Here is a 20,950-nt window from a genome sequence, read left to right on the forward strand (position 1 = left end):
TTACTCTAGCTAAGACTTCAAGTACTACATTAGATAGATAGGGAGAAAATGGGCAGGCTTGTCTAGTCCCTAATTTTAGTGTCATTGTTTCAAGTTTCTATCTATTTAGGTTGATGTTGGCTACAGGTTTGTGTATTTTGCTTGAGCTATATTTAGGTATGGGCATTGAATTCCTGATATTTCCAAGACTTAAAATGAAGAGGAATTAAATTTGGTTAAATGTTTTTAAGCATTTAATGAAATTATCGTGTGGATTTTTCCCTTGACTTTGTTTATATAGTAAGTTATATTCATGGATTTTCATATATTGAACCATCCCTGCATCAAGGATGAAACTTACTTGATAATGATGGATGATAGTTTTGATGTGTTCCTGGATATGGTGTGCAACAATTTTATTTAATCTTCACATCGATGTTTATAAGAAATATTAGACTGAATTTCTCTTTTTTTTTACAATTTTTTTAAAAAACAAAGATAAATGTACAGATTTTAAGCATTTTTTGCATAAAAGTATACAATATATTTTTGTCAGTATTTGGTTTTTTTTTAAAGGTTTGATAGTGTGATTACGATCTTACTAGTTACAATGAGCATAAAGTACATATAAAACAAGATGTAACCTGGAAGTAGTCAAAGTTTTCCTGGTGTGTAAAGATTTTTTTTTCACAATGAGCAAACAGTATATGTAATACAGGGTGTAACCCGGAATTTGTCAATGTGTTCTAGGTGTGTAAGGATTGAGCATGACTTTTTTTGTTTTGTTTTGTTTTGTTTTGTTTTTCTTGGACTTCACACAGTCTGTGAGTTGTTTCTGGGGCAGTTAGAGCCTCTAGGGTTAGCATCCCACCATCAGTGACTGCATATTATGTCTGTTCTTTTGTGACTGGATTATTTCACACAGGATGATATTCTCTAGATGCAGCCATTTTCTTAAGAATTTGGTTAAGTCATTGTTTCTGATGGCTGAGTAGTATTCCGTAGTGTAAATGTACCACAATTTTTGTATCCATTCATCTACTGAAGTACATCTGGGTTCTTTCCAGCTTCTGGCTATTATAAATAGAGGTGCTATGAACATTGTGGTGCATGTATCTTTGTTGTGTATTAAAGTGTCTCTGGGGTATATGACCAGAAGTTTAATAGCTGGGTCTTCAGGTAGTATTATGTCCAATTTTCTGAGGTATTGCCAGACTGATTTCCAGAGTGGTTGTATCAGTTTACAACCCCACCAACAGTGGAGAAGTGTTCCTCTTTCTCTGCAACCTCGCCAGCATCTGTAGTCAACTGAGTTTTGGATCTTGGTCAATCTGACTGCTGTGAGGTGGAATTTCAGTGTTCTTCTGATTTGCATTTCCCTGATGGCTAAGCCCACCATGATACTTTCTTTAAATATTTCCTTTCTCACAATTTTCTTACTATTTCTTATTAGTTATCTCTTTGTCTGTAAACCTTTTATTGCACATATTTAAGCACATTTATTCTTTTCTCAGTTATACCCAATCTACTGATTAAGCTAAGAAAATGAGTTTTCAATTCTGTTATATTACTGTACCTCTTTTGTCTCTTCTACTCATTTATCAATCTTTTACATACTTATTTTCATTTCTCATAGTCTCTGGTATAATATTTTCTATTTTTTCCATTCATGTATAAATTTGGTTATCTTAGTTTACTACTCAATTATTCTAAAATACCAGTCTATGCGATTATTTTTTCAGTAGTTTGTATCTAAACACTGTATATTTCACGTCTTTCGCTTGTCTGCTATTGCTATATCAGCATGCTGTTGATATGCTGTTTGGGGAGTGTGGAGAGTATTATATAATTTTATGGGTTAAACTTAGACTTTAGTGGCTAGAGAGATGTCTCAGCAGTTAGTAGAGCTTACTGCTTGTCCAGTGAGTAACTTACTGAGTTCAAATCCCAGCAAACACATGGTGGCCCAGAACTATTTTAATATCTGATTCCCTGTTCTTGTGTCTGAAGACAGCTACAGCGTACCTATGTACAATAAAAGATTAACAAAAAATAAACAAGCAAATTCCCTCAGTCATTAAATGCTCATTGTCCTCAGACTATGATCCTTATCAGCAGTTTCTGAGGGTTGGACCTTGGTTGAGACAGAAATATAGAGAAGACTGAAATTATCAAGGAAACGGACTTTTCCCATTTGGATTAGTGATCAAAGTCTTTGAAATTATAAGCTGGTCTCCTTTGTGGAGGTACCTTTAGGCATGTTTTAGTAAAACTTTCCTATCTCTCTATCTTTGCAAAAACAGGTCTTTCCTGCATTTTATTGGGATGACATTTTATTGCTCTTTAGTGTAAATATACATCAGGTAGGAGTGTGTGATCTCTAAAGTTGATGTGCTAGTTCTTGCTTTTTCTGACTCATAGTATTTCTTACTCAGACGCCACCCATCAACAAGACTATTTTGTGGTTTTCTTTTAATGTAATGTTACCTGATGTCTCACTCTAACAAAAATATTTGACTCTTCCTCTGCATTTTCTCATATTTTGCTAGATTTCTTTGCATGTGCATTGTAAAACATTGAAAACATATCATATTCTACCCTTGCAAATAAAGGGGACACATTTTTAGCCTTTATGAGAAGTAAGCATAAAAATATGTCCTCTTTAACACTATAAATCTTGTTTTCCAAAAGAAAATACATTATTTATTCCCTTTAGACACTAGAACAGTATATATATATATAAGAGTTTGTCCAAAGTAGTATTTATACATTATATAATGTATATAGTAGTGTTTATAAAATAGTATGTATATACATAAAGATAGGTCACTTGGCTTCCTGAAAGCATGACACATGATAATAAGCATTATTAGACCATACTCATTTATACCTTATAGACTAAAGAATAATGCTTGAATAAGTAAAAAGATTTGTATGCTGTCAAAACTATATTATTTATTACATATATTATTCTGGTCAATACACTTTATTAAATCCATCACTTACTGGAAAAATCTTGTCAAAATATATTTCATGTATCTCACAAAATCATGACATACTTTCTATAGAATACAACTTGTAGATATGTCTAATACCTAGTCTACTTTACAATAATATTTGTGTATCTTATGTAATGTATTAATTCATTGTACTTTGAAAATTATAAGAAGTTCATCATAAGTCAAAAATTAGTATTAATATGAAATATCTCTCCCAATGATAACTTTTTTAAGACATTAAATGCAATAATGTAGAAAAATGTGCTGTTTTTCAGTTGTCAACTGTAACAAAACTAAAGAATGTTCTGCAAATCTTTGTTACAAAACTGAATGGTGAGAAATCTTTGTCAAAACTCAGTGTCATTCAATACAGTTTCCAAGTTCAGTAAAATGGAGTGTTTTTAAATTTGGTTTTCATTAAAATCTTTAAACTGCAAGCTATAATTATAATAATTGAAATTGCTTTTCAGTAAGTAAATTATGTTCAGAGTTCAGAGTAGATACTAGGAAAACACGATGGTCTATTGTTTTTTGTGTCTACAATTTGTTGAACAAGAAACTCTAAATTAATTGCTTAGGAAACATCTTTGTTGGTTTTTTCAATAATTAGATTTGAAAGTCACAGTCCAAGACCCTTTTTAGATTTAGATTTTAAGTGCTTTTTCTTATTCTGATCAAGTCTTTACATTTTATCATTTGGTATTTAAGGAAGTGGAAATTATTTCCCTGACTGGAGTACTGAAAACAAATAGCATAGTTATGTTGAACTGCCAATAGATTTAAAAGCAACCTCATTTTATATCCATTGTATTGGTCCTTGAAAAATGACTGATGTTCTAGGTAGAAACAGGTATCTGGCTCAAATAAAATGTCTCATATATTTTTGAATGGAAAATAATACTAAATATTACTGCTCATTTCTTTAATGTATATTATTTCTATAAATAATAATATGTATCTAAATAATAATTTATAGATAATAATATATATTATTTAGATACATATTATTTAATACATATTATCAACCAGACATTTTCTCTTCTTAGTCTTATTAAAATTTACTTAGTTGTTCTTCAGACAACAGAACTCTCAATTTCCACAAAACACATAGAACTCTTCCACAAAGCAACAGAAGTCTCTTCTTCTACAGAATGAAAGATTTCTCTGAAGGTAATTTTGTACAGTGAGAAATTATATAACCTGAACCGTTTGATTTTTTCATTTTAATCACTGATAATTTTAAGCACAAAATACAATACAAATTACATGATGTGTAGTTAGTTCATATTAGCTGAGAGAATATCTCCTGTTGGAATGTAGTGCCTCTGAGAGATTCATTTTGCTTGAGCCTCAGTGTTGTCCTTATTATTAGAGCAGACATTTGATGAGCATCATTAAAGTATGTTGAGTGGTAGAATTTTAAATTATACATATTTTAGAATGTTTGTGGTGGAAAAAATGACTCTTGTGACAAACAATAGTACTATAGAGGTAGAGTCAGGGGAATTGAGAATTGGAGCCCTTCTTTGACTGTAGAGTCAGAGATTATTTTCAACATACATATATACAAATATACAAATGCTTACATAATTTCATATTACTAACAGAAGCAGAAATGTTTGACTCCTGAGTGATCTGTTTGTGTGTTACAGTCCTGAAAATTAAAAAAAAAAAGTTTGTTAACATTTTAGTGATTTGCATTGTGTATTTTTTTCACTACATTTCCAAAAATGAATGTATTTCAACACTAGTTAAGCTATTATGAAAGATAAGCCAGAAGACCATATTCCTGAGCCGTTTAAACATGAAATTTGCATGTTCCCCATACATTCACAATTCCCTTCAGTTAAAAATTTAATATCATTAAAAAGATTTAAAGTCATTTAAAATTCTCCCAAACTGAAAGTAGAAAACATCCTTGGAGATGGAGCTGGGGTCACAGCTACTTCTGCACACATTGACTGCAATGAAGATTGTGACATTAGCTTTCACAACAATAGTAATCTGAGACAAAGCATAGTTTTAAAAGATATTTTAGAGTTATCAGAGATAATGCACACATACTGCCATTTACTGTTAGCATGGGTGTCCTTGAATTTTTAGTTAGCACACTATGTCTCTTGGAGGTACCATTGTCGACCAACGTTAGGCACACAAGGTGGAAAACCTGATTTTTTTTTCTTTATTTATTTCTTTATTATGTTCATACCTACCATGGTGCAAGGTCATTGCTTTCTAATTCTTTTTTCAACTTTCTGTGTTGTTTACAATAATGTTGGCTCTGGAGAACACCTGAGAATGCTATTTTTTTTCCTGAAATTTTGATAGGGTAGAGTTATAGAGGTATAACATGATACCCTCCTGAATAAATATTTAGGGTGACAGGAAACCCAGGCTCAATAATACTTAAGAAAGTGTTTTGACCTGCCATCAAGAGGGGAACAGGTGATTCCTGAAGGTTAATATAAAATTTTTCAAACATGATCTTTTATTGCTTTTATATTTCCTCAATTATGATATTAATTCCCATGCTAACTTTTACTTCTTTTCTTTCTCTTTCCCCTTTTCTTTATATTTTTCCTTAAGAATTACAAAGAAAAATAGAATTTGGGAAATTTTCTTGTCATCTTTGGAAGGTGCTGACCTCCTGAATGTTTCTCTAAGGGTACCTTTCCTATTAATTAATGAGTATTTGTTGCTAAAATTATAAATAAAAATTATATAAATTTTGAAAGTCAGTAGCACAAAGCCCCTACACCATGAACTTATTTGCAACTATGGGCAGTGGATTAAGACTGCTGCAGAGTCCTCAACCCTCCGCAAATCAGGGGAAACAATATTATGCATGTGGAGTCTAGTTCTTCTTTTTTGATTTATTTTTATTTAAAATGTTTTCATTACTATAATTTGATATTACTTCCCCTCATCCAACTTCTCCCAAGGTCAGATCTGTTTGTTTGTTCCTTGTGGTTTATAACCAACTAGTTATGTCTGATCAATGGTCTTACTTAAGAATAGCTGGCTGCACACCTGTCTGGTAGCTCACAGAAACTTCTCTTATTTGACAACATGTTCTGCTCACAGTGTGCACTTAAGAAATAATGATTAGTTAGAACATTATAAGAAGAAATGATGGTTGTTTTCTGTTTCTCTTTCAGCCATCTAAACATGTTGACAGTTTTGACAAACTTTCACAAACATCCGAAGAAATCATTAAAAAGGGATATACTGACTTTTGCCCCTAAAATATATATTTGACTGTCCTGGGGACCACAGAAGGACTGCATAATTTAAACATTAGTTTTACAACATCTGGAAAAGTACAAAAGACATATTTGGGCCTCTGAATTGTGATTACATTCTTGTAGACTTGGAAAGTAAAATGTTTTTGTTATTAAAACAGTGAAGATGCATTAGAAGACTTTGCTTTTTAAAAACACTAATCCTATAAACTAACATGGCTGAAAAGATACACAGTATTATATAATAGCATTTTATAAAATTTCATTTGTTTTCCTTTTCTGGATAAAGCACATTGTCTAAAGAAACGATACCAATACACTCACTTGATAGACCTCTATTCTTACAATCACACCAGCACTACGATAAGTTGCCATTTCACAGAATGCCTGACAATGCTGTTTTTGACATTATGTCCCTTGCTTTGTTTTGTTGAGCATAATGATACTGGATAGTCATTACTATCTCTCTAATCACCTTATAAAAAATTACTCTGTGCTCTTAAAAGTTCAAAAATAATGGAAATGAAGCTCAGGCTCTCAGTGTACTTGGTGAAGTCTTCCCACAGGTAAAGAAAATACATAAATTTCTCCAGAAGTTTGAGAGTAGGCTTATGAGTAAAGCAGTAGCATACATTTGGAAATAGGTTTCAGAATGGCAACTGTGTGATTGATGTGACCTAAGGACATGAATCAGCATGACAGATTTGAGAAGCGATGCAAAGTTTAAAGAAAAAGCTACATTTTTTCCTTAAAAGTAAAAAACTTTATGCCTATTACCAACTGATCAATGTGTTCTATGATTGTATAAAGAGGAAGAAAATCTGTTGACTATTCAAGACATACTGCAAACTCTACCATGCACTTCCAAAGCACAAAGAAAAGGTACCTACTTTAGTATAATAATTTTTGATGCTGGGTTTCATCTCCTGTTTCTCCTTAGTCTCAGGACTCCCTGAATCTCAGTGCACAGAGATCAAAGTCCCACATGTGATTTTGTATATTTGTCTCACATTGTTTCCAAACCTTTAGCTAAATAATTTTATTTAATAAATTTTGGATAGTGGAAAATGTATTTGTTTGTTTTTTTTTTTTGTGTTTTTTTTTCATTTTATTTTTTTATTTTTTTTAAACGACTTTATTTTGCAAAACAAAGATAAATGTAAAGATTTTAAACATTTTTTGCTTAAAATTATACATTTTTGTCAGTACTGTTTTTTCAGACATTAAAATAAATTTTACATAAAACCATGTGAATATGTTTTTTAGTCAGTACTTGATTTTTTTCAAGGGCTTGACAGTAGGCATTGAAAACGTACTAGTTGCAATAAGCGTAAAGTACATGCAAAACAAAACGCAACATGGAAATAGTCAAAGTCTTCTTGTTTTGTGAATATATGTATATTTTTTGTTTTCTTTATTTCTTGTATTCCTACAGTCTATGAGTTGTTTCTGGGGCAGTGCAAGCCTCTGGGGTTAGCATCCCACTATCAGTGACTGCATATTATGTCTGTTCTTTTGTGACTGGGTTATCTCACTCAGGATGATCTTCTCTAGATGCAGCCATTTTCTTGAGAATTTGGTTAAGTCATTGTTTCTGGTGGCTGAGTAGTATTCCATTGTGTATATATACCACAATTTTTGTATCCATTCGTCTTCTGAAGGACATCTGGGTTCCTTCCAGCTTCTGGCTATTATAAATAGAGCCGCTATGAACATTGTGGTGCATGTATCTTGGTTGTGTATTAAAGTGTCTCTGGGGTATATGCCCAGAAGTGGAATAGAAGGGTCTTCAGGTAGTACAATATCCAATTTTCTGAGGTATCGCCAGACAGATTTCCAGAGTGGTTGTATTAGCTTGCAACCCCACCAACAGTGGAGAAGTGTTCCTATTTCTCCGCAGCCTCGCCAGCATCTGCTGTCATCTGAGTTTTGGATCTTGGCCAATCTGACTGGTGTGAGGTGGAATCTTAGGGTTGTTTTGATTTGCATTTCCCTGATGGCTAAGGATGTCGAGCACTTCCTCAGATGTTTTTCAGCCATTCGGTGTTCCTCAGCTGAAAATGATTTGTTTAGCTCTGTACCCCATTTTTAAATAGGGTTATTTGATTCTCTGGTGTCTAGCTTTTTGAGTTCCTTGTACACCTTGGATATTAGGCCTCTATCTGATGTGGTGTTGGTAAAGATCTTTTCCCATTCTGTTGGTTGCCGTTTTGTTTTCTTGACGATGTCCTTAGCCTTACAGAAACTTTGCAATCTCATTAAGTCCCATTTGTTAATCTTTGACCTTAGAGCTTGAGCCATTGGTGTTTTGTTCAGGAAATTTTCTCCTGTGCCTATGTGTTCTAAGGTTTTCCCTACTTTCTCATCTAAAAGTTCCAGTGTATCTGGTTTAATGTGGAGATCTTTAATCCACTTACACTTGAGCTTTGTACAAGGAGATAAGAACGGGTCTATTTTCATTCTTTTGCATGTTGAGTGCCAGTTGGATCAGCACCATTTGTTGAATAGGCTGTCCTTTTTCCATTGAATGTTTACTGCTCCTTTGTCAAAAATCAGGTGACCATATACATGAGGGCTCATTTCTGGATCTTCTATTCTATTCCATTGATCCACTTGCCTATTTCTGTACCAGTACCATGCAGTTTCAGCACAATTGCCTTGTAATATAGCTTGAGGTCAGGAATAGTGATTCCCGGAGATGTTTTTTTGTTGTTGAGGATGGATTTCGCTATTCTAGGTCTTTTGTTATTCCATATGAAATTGCACATTGATCTTTCCAATTCCATGAAGAACTGGGTTGTAATTTTGATGGGGATTGCACTGAATCTGTAGATTGCTTTTGGTAGGATGGCCATTTTTAAGATGTTGATCTTTCCAATCCATGAGCATGGGAGATCTTTCCATTTTCTGAGATCCTCCTCAATTTCCTTCTTTAGAGGTTTGAAGTTCTTGTCATACAGGTCAATCATTCTGGTGATACCTCAGAAAATTGGACATAATACTACCTGAAGACCTAGCTATTCATCTTCTGGACATATACCCCAGAGACACCTTAGTACACAAAAAAGATATATGCACCACAATGTTCATAGCAGCTCTATTTATAATAGCCAGAAGCTGAAAAGAACCCAGATGTCCTTCAGAAGATGAATGGATACAAAAATTGTGGTACATATACACAATGGAATACTACTCAGCCACCAGAAACAATGACTTGACCAAATTTTTAAGAAAATGGCTACATCTAGAGAATATCATTCTGAGTGAGATAACCCAGTCACAAAAGAACAGACATAATATGCTGTCACTGATAATGGGATACTAACCTCAGAGGCTCGAACTGCCCCAGAAACAACTCACAGTCTGTATGAAGTCCAAGAAATAAAGAAAACAAAACAAAACAAAAAAATCTCTATACAACAAGAAAAGTTTGACTATTTCCATGTTACATTTTGTTTTACATGTACTTTATGCTCATTGTAACTATTAAGTTTTCAATGCATACTATCAAAACTTAAAAAAAATCAAGTACTGACTTAAAAATATGTTCATACAGTTTTAAGTAAAAATTATTTTAAAATCTGAAAAAAAGTACTGACAAAAATGTATTGTATAATTTTATGCAAACAATGCTTAAAATCTGTACATTTATATTTGTTTTGTAAAATTAAGTTGTTAAAAAATTTGTCCTAACATTCACAGACTGCCTTGTGAGAATTTTTTTTATTAGAAGTTCATGGCAATGAAATAATTTGTTTTCCTATTATATAGGTCTCATTATTATTTTTGGTTTAGTGTAGAATGTAAAAATTAAGCTTTTGTTCAATACATCTCAATTAAGAATACAATGAAGACTGTTATAATTTTATTGTTATCTACCTTTAGTTAGTTAATGCCTGAGAAATAGAGCATGCTAAATAATGAGGAAGAATATGTGTTTCACATTTCCAATATTTCCAACTGTCATGTAGTCTGTAAACTATATTTATCATATATAATAGAATACTATAAAATAATATTTCCTGTAAAATATAGAAAATAGTATAGTATAATGTAGAATAATGTATTCATGTACAAGCTGTATTTTAAAAAGCATTATCTATAGCAATGTAGTTTGATTATTGTACAGTATTCATAAAAAATACACAGATGACACAAATTACAAGATATATACTTTAAATTTAGTTTCTTATCATTTCTAGCTAGACTATGTTAGTATGTAAGTGTAGTTTTAAATGTTATCAATATTCCAACATACACACACACAAACACACACACACACACAAACACACTATTCTCTATTTTACTGTTTTTGTTCCCATATAGTTAGTCTTCTCATCTTCCTTTTAAAGTATTTTACGTATAGTCACTATTATCATTCTTCAATATTTTTTCTTATTTGCTGCTACAATAATGATAACAAAACAAACATCTGAACTATATTATTTTGTTAATTAAGTAGGAAAATGTTTTCTCTAACTTAAACCTTCTTAATTTTAAGCATTATATTTCATTTCTATCCTTTCAAAACACTGTAAAACTTTGTAAGCTATAAAGGTATATTAATGGTAAATAAATAAGTATAATACAAATGATATTTAGGACTAAGAAACACAATTCTTTATTTGTCTTTAAAATACTTATAAAAATTGAACAAATAGTTAAATCTATAAATCTTTCAAAAATTGAATTTTTCCACCATGTACAATTTGCTTCTGTATGTAGTGTATCACTTATATTTGCAATTACTATGATTGTGGAAATAAATTTATTTCAAAATAATTTGGATTCTTAGTCCAATTCTTGAGCACACTTCATGAAATGGGGTGATACTATCAATATAAACAAGGGAATGTGTACAAATTGATATCCAAGTTGAGTTTGGGGGACACATAGCTGTGGGTCCTGAGTACAGTTAGTACTGGGTACCTGTTTGAAATTTCAGTGTAAAGATGTATTGTACTTTAATAGATACCAAACAGCATAAAATACTTTGGTATCATTTAATGCTACATTAGGCTTTAAAGAGTGTGCTCAAACCTTGGCTTGGGAACAATGCTTTCAAATTTGAAATAATTCATTTTGGCTCTAGGCTAGTTTCAAGGACAATGGGGATTGTTCAACCAATGTTGTTATAAGGACTTAAAAGTTCTCTTCTAAAGCATTTAGTACAGTACTTGTCTCATAGTTAACACTCTATCAACAGTAATCACTGTTATTAAAACCATATAAATACATTTGAACTACATATATTAAACTTTATCAATCATAAGAAAGTTAATTTAGCAGATAGATATCTATACATTAACCAAATAAAGACAACTAGAGAGGTGTGTGTACACTAAATAAAATCTTTAAATTAAATAACATATTTTATGGTAGGGGCTGTGGGATGTGGATGCTCTCATTTTAAAGGTTAAAAAAAGGTTCAGTATGTGAATTTTTTAGGTCAGTAGCAATGTTTTTCATCTCAAAATATTCAGAGGAGCCATTTAATTAACAAATATTCTTGCATTGCTTGTTATGGGCCCTGCTGTGCTTATCATCCATGCAGAAGAGAATTCTTCCTTTTTTATGCATCAATGCTTTTCTTTTCTACAGACATTTCCACTCGGCCTAGGAGATGGGCAGTTCTACTCCTGGACAGATGGTCTGAGAAGAAAAGACTGGCATAACTACGAGAGCATTCAGAAAGATGCTGTGCGTTCAGGTATGTACTTCAGCATCAGACAGAGTGGTGCCTAACTTCCCTGTGATGTTTGTCCCAGCTAACCTCTCATGTCAGCTTTTCTTCCACAGGCAGCGAAGATGTCTGTCTTATGGGAACATTGTCGGTCAACGATGGGCAGAAACAAATGAAATCAAACTAAACAGACAAAACAAATAACACACAGCAATTCCTTGGCTGCAGAGTAGGTCATTGCAAGTGTGCATGTCTATATTATCTTGTATTTCCAAGCCCTTTAAAGATAATTCTGTGAGTCATTATGGGATTTATCAGTAAGGCATGAGCTGATAAACATGAGCCAGATTCACACACTGGGACAAATTATATCTAAATGTAATTACTAAGCAACTCAGTCAGGCCACAAGTTTTAATTGGTTGTGACAACTCTATGAATTATGACATCAGGGAATCTGAAGTTAGTAATACTTGGACTAAGAGTTCAATAGGACCAACTAAGTTTCAGTTTGTGTAGACCTTTAGGCTGGGGATATAACTAGAAGGAAAAATTTACAGGAATATTCTTAGAAAATATTGAAAAATAGTGAGATTTTGCAATTAAACTTTCAAAAGAGTGTATCAGTAGAAATCCTCTGCAAGGGTACATGGTAGAAACCTCACATTCTCTCACGCAGCCCATATAACTTTGCTGTTTCTCAGCTAAAGTATCACAGAAAGAGGATCACTACTGTTTAGAAAGATATTTGACCAGCAGGAAGGCACTCCCTCAGACATATAGCTATAACTATCTAGTATGAGGTCATCTGGTCAACCTTGTGCAAACTCATCCCCTTGGGAAAATTGCAGGGAGTGTGGTGCATTGCCCTGACATTGTATAGGACTCTTCTGTGTCATGCAGAGCTGATCTAATTATAGCAACTTTTTCTCTCCTCACTGTCTTTTTCTTTTTGTCAAGAATAACCCACCTCTTTATTTCATTAAAACAACTTGTCCCAAAGATGATTCCTGTCTTAAGAGAATTGACCTCTTTTAGATATCATCTTCCAACCTTAACCAGGAGCCAATGAGATATCACAAACTGTTTTCCTCACCACCTGCTTCTCTCGCTAATCCTCTTATCTCTTATTTTGTAAGCTTAGGCCACCTGTATTAGTCTGACCATCTGTTCTTATGCTTTGTGACTCACAAGGTTCTTTGAAATGTTTACATAACCTTATCAACTAAAACTGTAAGAATATAACAATAACAAAAGTATCACAAAATATTGAATGAATGCTTACTAATAAGTAACTTATTGAATCTCAGAACATTTTTATAGATATTAGCCAAAATTTGTAAAACAATGAGTCTTTAAGTGTCTATTAACCAAATAATTATCAAATAGCTAAGGCTATGTAGAGGTAGATTAGATCTAATTATTCTATATATACCTACCACATTCCTGACATTAAAATAATATATTTGGAAATGGAGTAGTGACCGGTTTATGGGAAAAACACATGCAACTTAATATTCTGGCTTCTCCATTTATGAATTAGTTGGCAAATTAATTTATGATAGGCTACTTGGCAGAAATTTCTTTATAATTACATAATTGATAAATAAAAGATATGCAAAATAATTGACCAATTATCTAGGCATTAGCTTATAATAATTATAACTATATTAAAGTTTGGTTTTATTCTTATTTATAAGTAAATTTGAGTGTGAGTATATGCATACTTAGATGCAGTGTCCATTGAGGCCAGAAGAGGGGATCAGAACACCTGGAGCTGTAGTTAGCAGACATTTTTGAGATACCTGATATTAGTGGTACTATGGACAGTAAGCATTCATAACTGTTGAGTCACAATTTCAAACCATAAGAATGGTTATGACTTCAGTTTGTGCAAACAATTTTGGATCCCAAATCAATGACTTTCCCTTTATATTTTCTTCATATCACATGTTTTGTGGTGTGTCCCTTTGTGGATCAAAAACCTGTTATTTCTCAATATGAATTAGTTGTGATTATTTAAAATGACTAATGTTAAGGCTTTTTAATGACTTGTTGGAGAATATATATCTTAAATAGAGCATTTAAAATCATTTAGGTACGCACTTTGAGAGAACTATTGATCCAGTTGCATGTGTAGCTGAAGATAGCAGTGTCTGGTATCAATGTGAGAAGAGGCTTTTATTTCAGAGGCGGGATTTTGTCCCAATGCAGGGCAATGACAAGGCAATAGGGTGAAGAGTGGGATGAGAAGAAAGTGCACCTTTATAAAGGCAACTGGAGGAGAAGGGAGAATGGGAGCAGGGTGGGGTAAAGGGATAATATCTCAAATGTAAATGCAGAGTATCTAATAAAAAGGTATTAAAAAATAAAATAAAAACATTCAAACACATATGAAGAAGTTCTCAAAAGGAAGCATATATACCCAAGGAGAGTAGATGGCAAGAAAAATCACAATTAGGGCAGAAATAGACCAAATAGAAACAAAAAGAACCATTGAAAAAATCAACAAAACCAAGAGTTGGTTCTTTGAGAAAATCAACAAGATTGATAACCCCTAGCCAGACTAACTAGAGGGCAAAGAGAGAGTATCCAAATTAACAAAATCAGAAAGGAAAGTGGAGACATAACAACTGAAACTGAGGAAATTCAAGAAATCATCAGATCCTACTACAAAAACTTATACTCCGCTAAATTGGAAAATCTGGAGGAAATGGACGAATTCCTAGACAGATACAAGATACCAAAGTTAAACCAGGACCAAGTAAACCATCTAAATAACCCTATAACACCTAAAAAAAATAGAAGAAGTCATCAAAAGCCTCCCAACCAATAAAAGCCCAGGTCCAGACAGGTTCAGTGCAGAATTTTATCAGAAAATTATTGCAGACATAAAACCAATACTCTCCAAACTATTCCAGAATATACAATCAGATGGAATACTACCTAACTCATATTTTGAGGCTACAATAACTCTAGTACATAAACCACACAAATACCCTACAAGGAAAGAGAACTTCAGACCAATCTCACTTATAAACATTGATGCAAAAATACTCAACAAAATACTTGCAAACCGAATCCAAGAACACATCAAAACGATCATTCATCATGACCAAGTAGGCTTCATCCCTGGGATGCAGGGATGGTTTAATATGAGAAAATCCATCAATGTAATCCACCATATAAATCAACTCAAAGATCAAAATCACATGGTCATCTCACTAGATACTGAGAAAGCATTTTGACAATTCTCAAAACGCCTTCATGTTAAAATTCCTGGAAAGAACAAAAAATCCAAGGTCCATACTCAAACATAATAAAAGCAATATACAGCAAAAAAACAGCAAACATCAAACTTAATGGTGGGAAACTTAAAGCAATCTCACTAAAATCAGGGACTTGAAAAGGCTGCCCAGTCTCCCCCTACCTATTCAACATAGTACTGGAAGTCCTGGCTGGAGCAATTAGACAGCAAAAGGAAATCAAGGGGTTACAAATCGGAAAGGAAAAGATAAAAACATCACTCTTTGCCAATGACATGATAGTGTATTTGAGTGAACCCAAAAATTCCACATGAGAACACCTACAGCTGATAAACAAGTTCAGCAAAGTGGCTGGATAAAAAATTAACTCAAAGAAATCAGTAGCCTTCCTATACTCAAAGGACAAAGACATGGAGAAAGAAATTAGGGAAAAGGTACCCTTCACAATCGTCACAAAAACTATGAAATACCTTGGTGTGACTCTAACTAAGCAAGTGAAGGACCTGTACGACAAGAACTTCAAACCTCTAAAGAAAGAAATTGAGGAGGATATCAGAAAATGGAAATATCTCCCATGCTCATGGATTCTAAAGATCAACATTTTAAAAATGGCCATCCTACCAAAAGCAATCTACAGATTCAACACAATCCTCATCAAAATTCCATCACAGTTCTTCATGGAATTGGAAAGATCAATGTGCAATTTCATATGGAACAACAAAAGACCCAGAATAGCGAAATCCATCCTCAACAACAAGAAAACATCTGCGGGAATCAGTATCCCTGACCTCAAGCTATATTACAAGGCAATTGTGCTGAAAACTGCATGGTACTGGTACAGAAATAGGCATGTGGATCAATGGAATAGAATAGAAGATCCAGAAATGAGCCCTCACATATATGGTCACCCGATTTTCGACAAAGGAGCCATAAACATTAAATGGAAGAAAGACAGCCTATTCAACAAATGGTGCTGGTCCAACTGCACTCAGCACGTAAAAGAATGAAAATAGACCCTTTCTTATCTCCTTGTACAAAGCTCAAGTGTAAGTGGATCAAAGATCTCCACATTAAACCAGATACACTGAAACTATTAGATGAGAAAGTAGAGAATACTTTAGAACATATAGGCACAGGAGAAAATTTTCTGAACAAAACACCAATGGCTCAAGCTCTAAGGTCAAAGATTAACAAATGGGACTTAATGACACTGCAAAGTTTCTGTAAGGCTAGGACATTGTCAAGAAAACAAAATGGCAGCCAACAGAATGGGAAAAGATCTTTACCAACTCCACATCAGATAGAGGCCTAATATCTAAGGTATACAAAGAACTCAAAAAGCTTGAGACCAGAGAATCGAATAACCCTATTAAAAAATGGGGTACAGAGCTAAACTAAACGTTCTCAGTTGAGGAATTTCGAATGGCTGAGAAATATCTGAGGAAGTGCTCCACATCCTTAGCTATCAGGGAAATGCAAATCAAAACAACCCTGAGATTCCCCCTCACACCAGTCAGATTGGCCAAGATCCTAAACTCAGATGACAACAGATGCTGGCGAGGTTGCGGAGAAAGAGGAACACTTCTCCACTGTTGGTGGGGTTGCAAACTAATACAACCACTCTGGAAATCAGTCTGGTGATACCTCAGAAAATTGGACATAATACTACCTGAAGACCCAGCTATTCCACTTCTGGGCATATACCCCAGAGACACCTTAGTACACAACAAAGATATATGCACCACAATGTTCATAGCAGCTCTATTTATAATAGCCAGAAGATGGAAAGAACCCAGATGCCCTTCAGAAGAAGAATGGATACAAAAATTGTGGTACATTTACACAATGGAATACTACTCAGCCACCAGAAACAATGACTTGACCAAATTCTTAAAAAAAAAAAAAAAATGGCTGCATCTAGAGAATATCATTCTGAATGAGATAACCCAGTCACAAAGAACAGACATATTATGCAGTCACTGATAGTGGGATGCTAACCCCCAGAGGCTAGCACTGCCCCAGAAACAACTCATAGACTGTAGGAATACAAGAAATGAAGAAAACAAAACAAAACAAAAAATTCTTTACACAACAAGAAAACTTTGACTATTTTCATGTTACACTTTGTTTTGCATGTACTTTGTGCTCATTGTAACTATTGGGTTTTCGATGCATGCAGTCAAACCTTTAAAAAGATCAAGTACTGACTATTCATATAGATTTATGTAAAAATTATTTTAAAATCTGAAAAAAAGTACTGACAAAAATGTATTGTATAATTTTACGCAGAACATGCTTGAAATCTATACATTTATCTTTGTTTTGTAAAATAAAGATGTTAAAAAAAAGATGTTCTCAAAATTAAATAAACATCTGTATTTATCAAATCTATTCCCAGTCATTCCCAATATGCCATTGTCCCTCCTCAAACACTTACATTTCATGTTTACTCTCTTAATTTTCTCCATATGTATTAGCATTTCTATAACTAGTAATCAAATTCTGATTTTTTACTTTTATTTGACATTCATTGAAATTCTAAATATGACCAATGGTTTTTATTTTCCATTCACAATTACCTTCTTTTTTATTGAATGTTCTCTATATTTACATTTAAAATGTATCCACTTTCTCCCAATTGAATCCTCCCTCCCCTTGCTTCCATACAGGTCCTCCCTCTCTCAACCACCCTCTCCACCTCAGCACCTTAGCATTCTCCTATACTGGGAAAATGAGCCTTTACTGGACCAAAGGCCTCTATTCTCACTGATGCCAGACAATGCTATCCTCTGCTACATATGCACCTGGAGCAATGAGTCTCTCCATGTGTACTCATTAGTTGTTGTTTTAGTCCCTGGTATATTTTTGTAATTGGGTTACCTCACTCAGGATAATAACTTCTAATTCATTTGCCTAGGAATTTCATGAAGTCATTGTGTTTAATAGCTATGTAGTACTTCATTGTGTAAATGTACCAAAATTTCTGCATCGATTCCTCTGTCAAAGTACATCAGGGTTATTTCCAGCTCCTAGCTATTATAAATAAAACAGCTATGAGCATAGTATACCATGTTTCATTGTTTTATGGTAGAGCATCTTTTGGGGTCCATGCCCAAGAGTGGTATAGCTGAGTCCTTGGGTAGTAATTTATCCAATATTTGGAGGAACTACCAGATTGATTTCCAGAATGGTTTTACCAGCTTACAATACCACCAACAAAGGAGGAATATTCCTTTTTCTCCATATTCTTGCCAGAATCTGTTGTCACCTGAGTTTCTGATCTTAGCCATTCTAAGTGGAGTGAGATGGAATCTCAGGGTTGTTTTGATTTGCATTTTTCTGATGACTAGGGATGTTGAATATGTCTTTAGGTGCTTCTCAGACTTTGGCTATTTTTCATTTGAGAATTTTTTCTTTAGTTCTCTACTCACAGTAATTTTTAAAATTAATTATTATCAATAAGCAAAACTAGTTCATCCATATTTATGTTGTTTAATTTTCTGTAACATTCTATTTGTGGTTATTTGGATGTTTTCTATATTTCAGTCACCATGTAAAATCCTTCTATAAATATTTTTATGACCCTGGGCTAGACACATATTTTATTGAGAATATATCAAATAACTCATTTCATAAGCTATACCAAATGATCACCAAAATTCTTAGGGCAGTTTTATTTTGGTCAATAATAGATTGAATTCCCATTGCTACAATTCCTTTTAAGCATGTTATCCTGTATGAGTATTTCCTCAATTAATTGTAATAAAATTCATACATAACCACTTGTAATTTTCATATTAGATATTTCAATGAGTTAATCTCTTATGCTCATAATCTGTTTTACTGCTTTTTGAGGTAAAAAATATTATCAGTTTCCAATTCTATTTATTTTCTATTCTTTATGAATCTATACAATGCTTTTTTTAAAGATACTGTACTTTGGTATGTATATATAGTAAAATATATTATCTCATATTTCACAAACTTTCAATACCTCTTCCATAGGTAGGTTATAAAAAAAAGTTTTTCTGTATAATTTGGTTAAATCACTCCCTCTCATATATATTCTTTCCTCTATCCCTCTTTCTCTCTCTTTCCTTCCTCTGATCTTGCATCTTTCTTCCCTCCATCTTTGTTTCCCTCTTTCCTCCATTTCTCTTTCCTGTTCTCTTCTTCATTGAGATAGAGTCTCATTGTGTAATCCTGGTTTGTGCTAGGGTTGGAGGCATAAACAGCTACAGCCATACATTGATCAATTTTTATATATGTTTTGTGCCAATGTTGATTTTTGGAAAGTCTTGTAAAAAGTTGAAAATTGCACCCAGTGCATTTAGAAGCTAAATCCAAATATTAGTTTTCATATGGCAATGTAAGAATCTATCACTTATTTATATTGCAACTGACTGTAAATTCAAGTTTCAGCAGCATCTAGTGGAAGAATTTTCTCCCATTAATCCAGGGGTTCAATTGTCAAAATTATACTTCTATACTTTTTATGCTGTCTTTTGGAGTGTTCTTAATTCCATTTAACAAATAAAATTCCATGTCATACTAATAGAACACCTCATAGCTAGTATCTTAAAGTAATTTTTGACTTGTGATTAAGATAATATGGAGTGATTTTTTGTTTATCTTTTGTATCAATATTATCTTTTCTGATAGACATAAAGAGAATAATGTACACTTTTAAAAATAGACTATAAAATGTACTAATAAATTAAAATGTATCAAATTATCTGCTGTAGATTGTATCAAGTTGACTTATTATAATTCAGCGAGCTTTGTAAGTTGATTCTCTGTTTTTTAAATGTTAATCTTAGAAGACCAACCTTATCTAGAATCTTTATTTATTTTAAAAGCATTATTAACATTATACCTGGTGTATATACATGTTTATGGTAGATTTGTTTTCTGTTTATTTATCTTCTCTTGTCCAATGCATCCTGACAGCAGCCTTTCCTCCCTCTGCTCCTACTTACCTGTTCTCCTTATACCTCCTATCTCCTACACATCCACTGTTCCTTGGCTTTCTTTCAGAAAATGCAGGCCTGCCGTGAATATCAACTAAACATAGCATAAAGAAAATGCACTTAGACTGGGTACAAACACTCACAAATGCTAGGTTGAGGCAACCCAATAGTAGAAAATGTGTCCATTGAGCAAGCAATAGCATCAGAGACACCACAAGTCCCACTGTGATTCCCACTAAATGCCTAGCTAACCAACATCATCCAGGCAGAGGACCAATGGCATACCCATGTAGGCTCTGTGATTGTTGCTCCAGTCTGGGTGAGCCCTTGTGAGCTCTGTTCAGTTAATGATGTGAGCTGAGTTCTCCTGGAGGTCTTACTCTCTCTAATATAAAGTGAAATATAGGAAACTGTGAATATCACAGTTGCCTACTCCTATCATTTAGAGTTTTAATGTTAACATTTATAATACTTGTATATTATGACAATTTAAATTTTTTATCTTTTCTCGACTTTATGACTCTAGTATTTTGTCTGTTTTTTCAGAACACACACTTAGACAGTGATGTAATGCAGAACAGCTAGTGACAATAGCTATCTTTGACTTTGCATGATAACTACAATAGCAAATCAAGTTCTCTTTTTAGGATTTAATGTAGAGCTATCACTTCTCTATTTACATAACTTCATTGTACATGTATTTTGCCACAAATACTATCATAACTAATTGTTCCTTAACAAATACATTTCTCATAATCTTCTTACCTGGTTAGCTAAGGCATGTATTTTAGTCTTACTTATATGTATTGCTGT

The 20,950-nt window shown here is 33.3% G+C and overlaps 1 protein-coding gene across 1 annotated transcript in view; it reads left to right on the forward strand.

Annotated features, from left to right (window-relative positions):
• The window catches only part of GALNTL6 (polypeptide N-acetylgalactosaminyltransferase like 6), a gene marked incomplete at both ends in the record, with an annotated part of 1,121,308 nt that overhangs the window by 382,776 nt on the left and 717,582 nt on the right, over positions 1 to 20,950 (forward strand). Inside the window, one exon of the mRNA XM_080928910.1 lies at positions 11,822 to 11,930. Within this exon, the coding sequence (XP_080785036.1) occupies positions 11,822 to 11,930 (109 nt within the window). The remainder of the gene's footprint in view (positions 1 to 11,821; positions 11,931 to 20,950) is intronic.

This window comes from Micromys minutus (genome assembly GCF_963924665.1).
Source record: "Micromys minutus genome assembly, chromosome: 14".
Taxonomy (NCBI): Eukaryota; Metazoa; Chordata; class Mammalia; order Rodentia; family Muridae; genus Micromys; species Micromys minutus.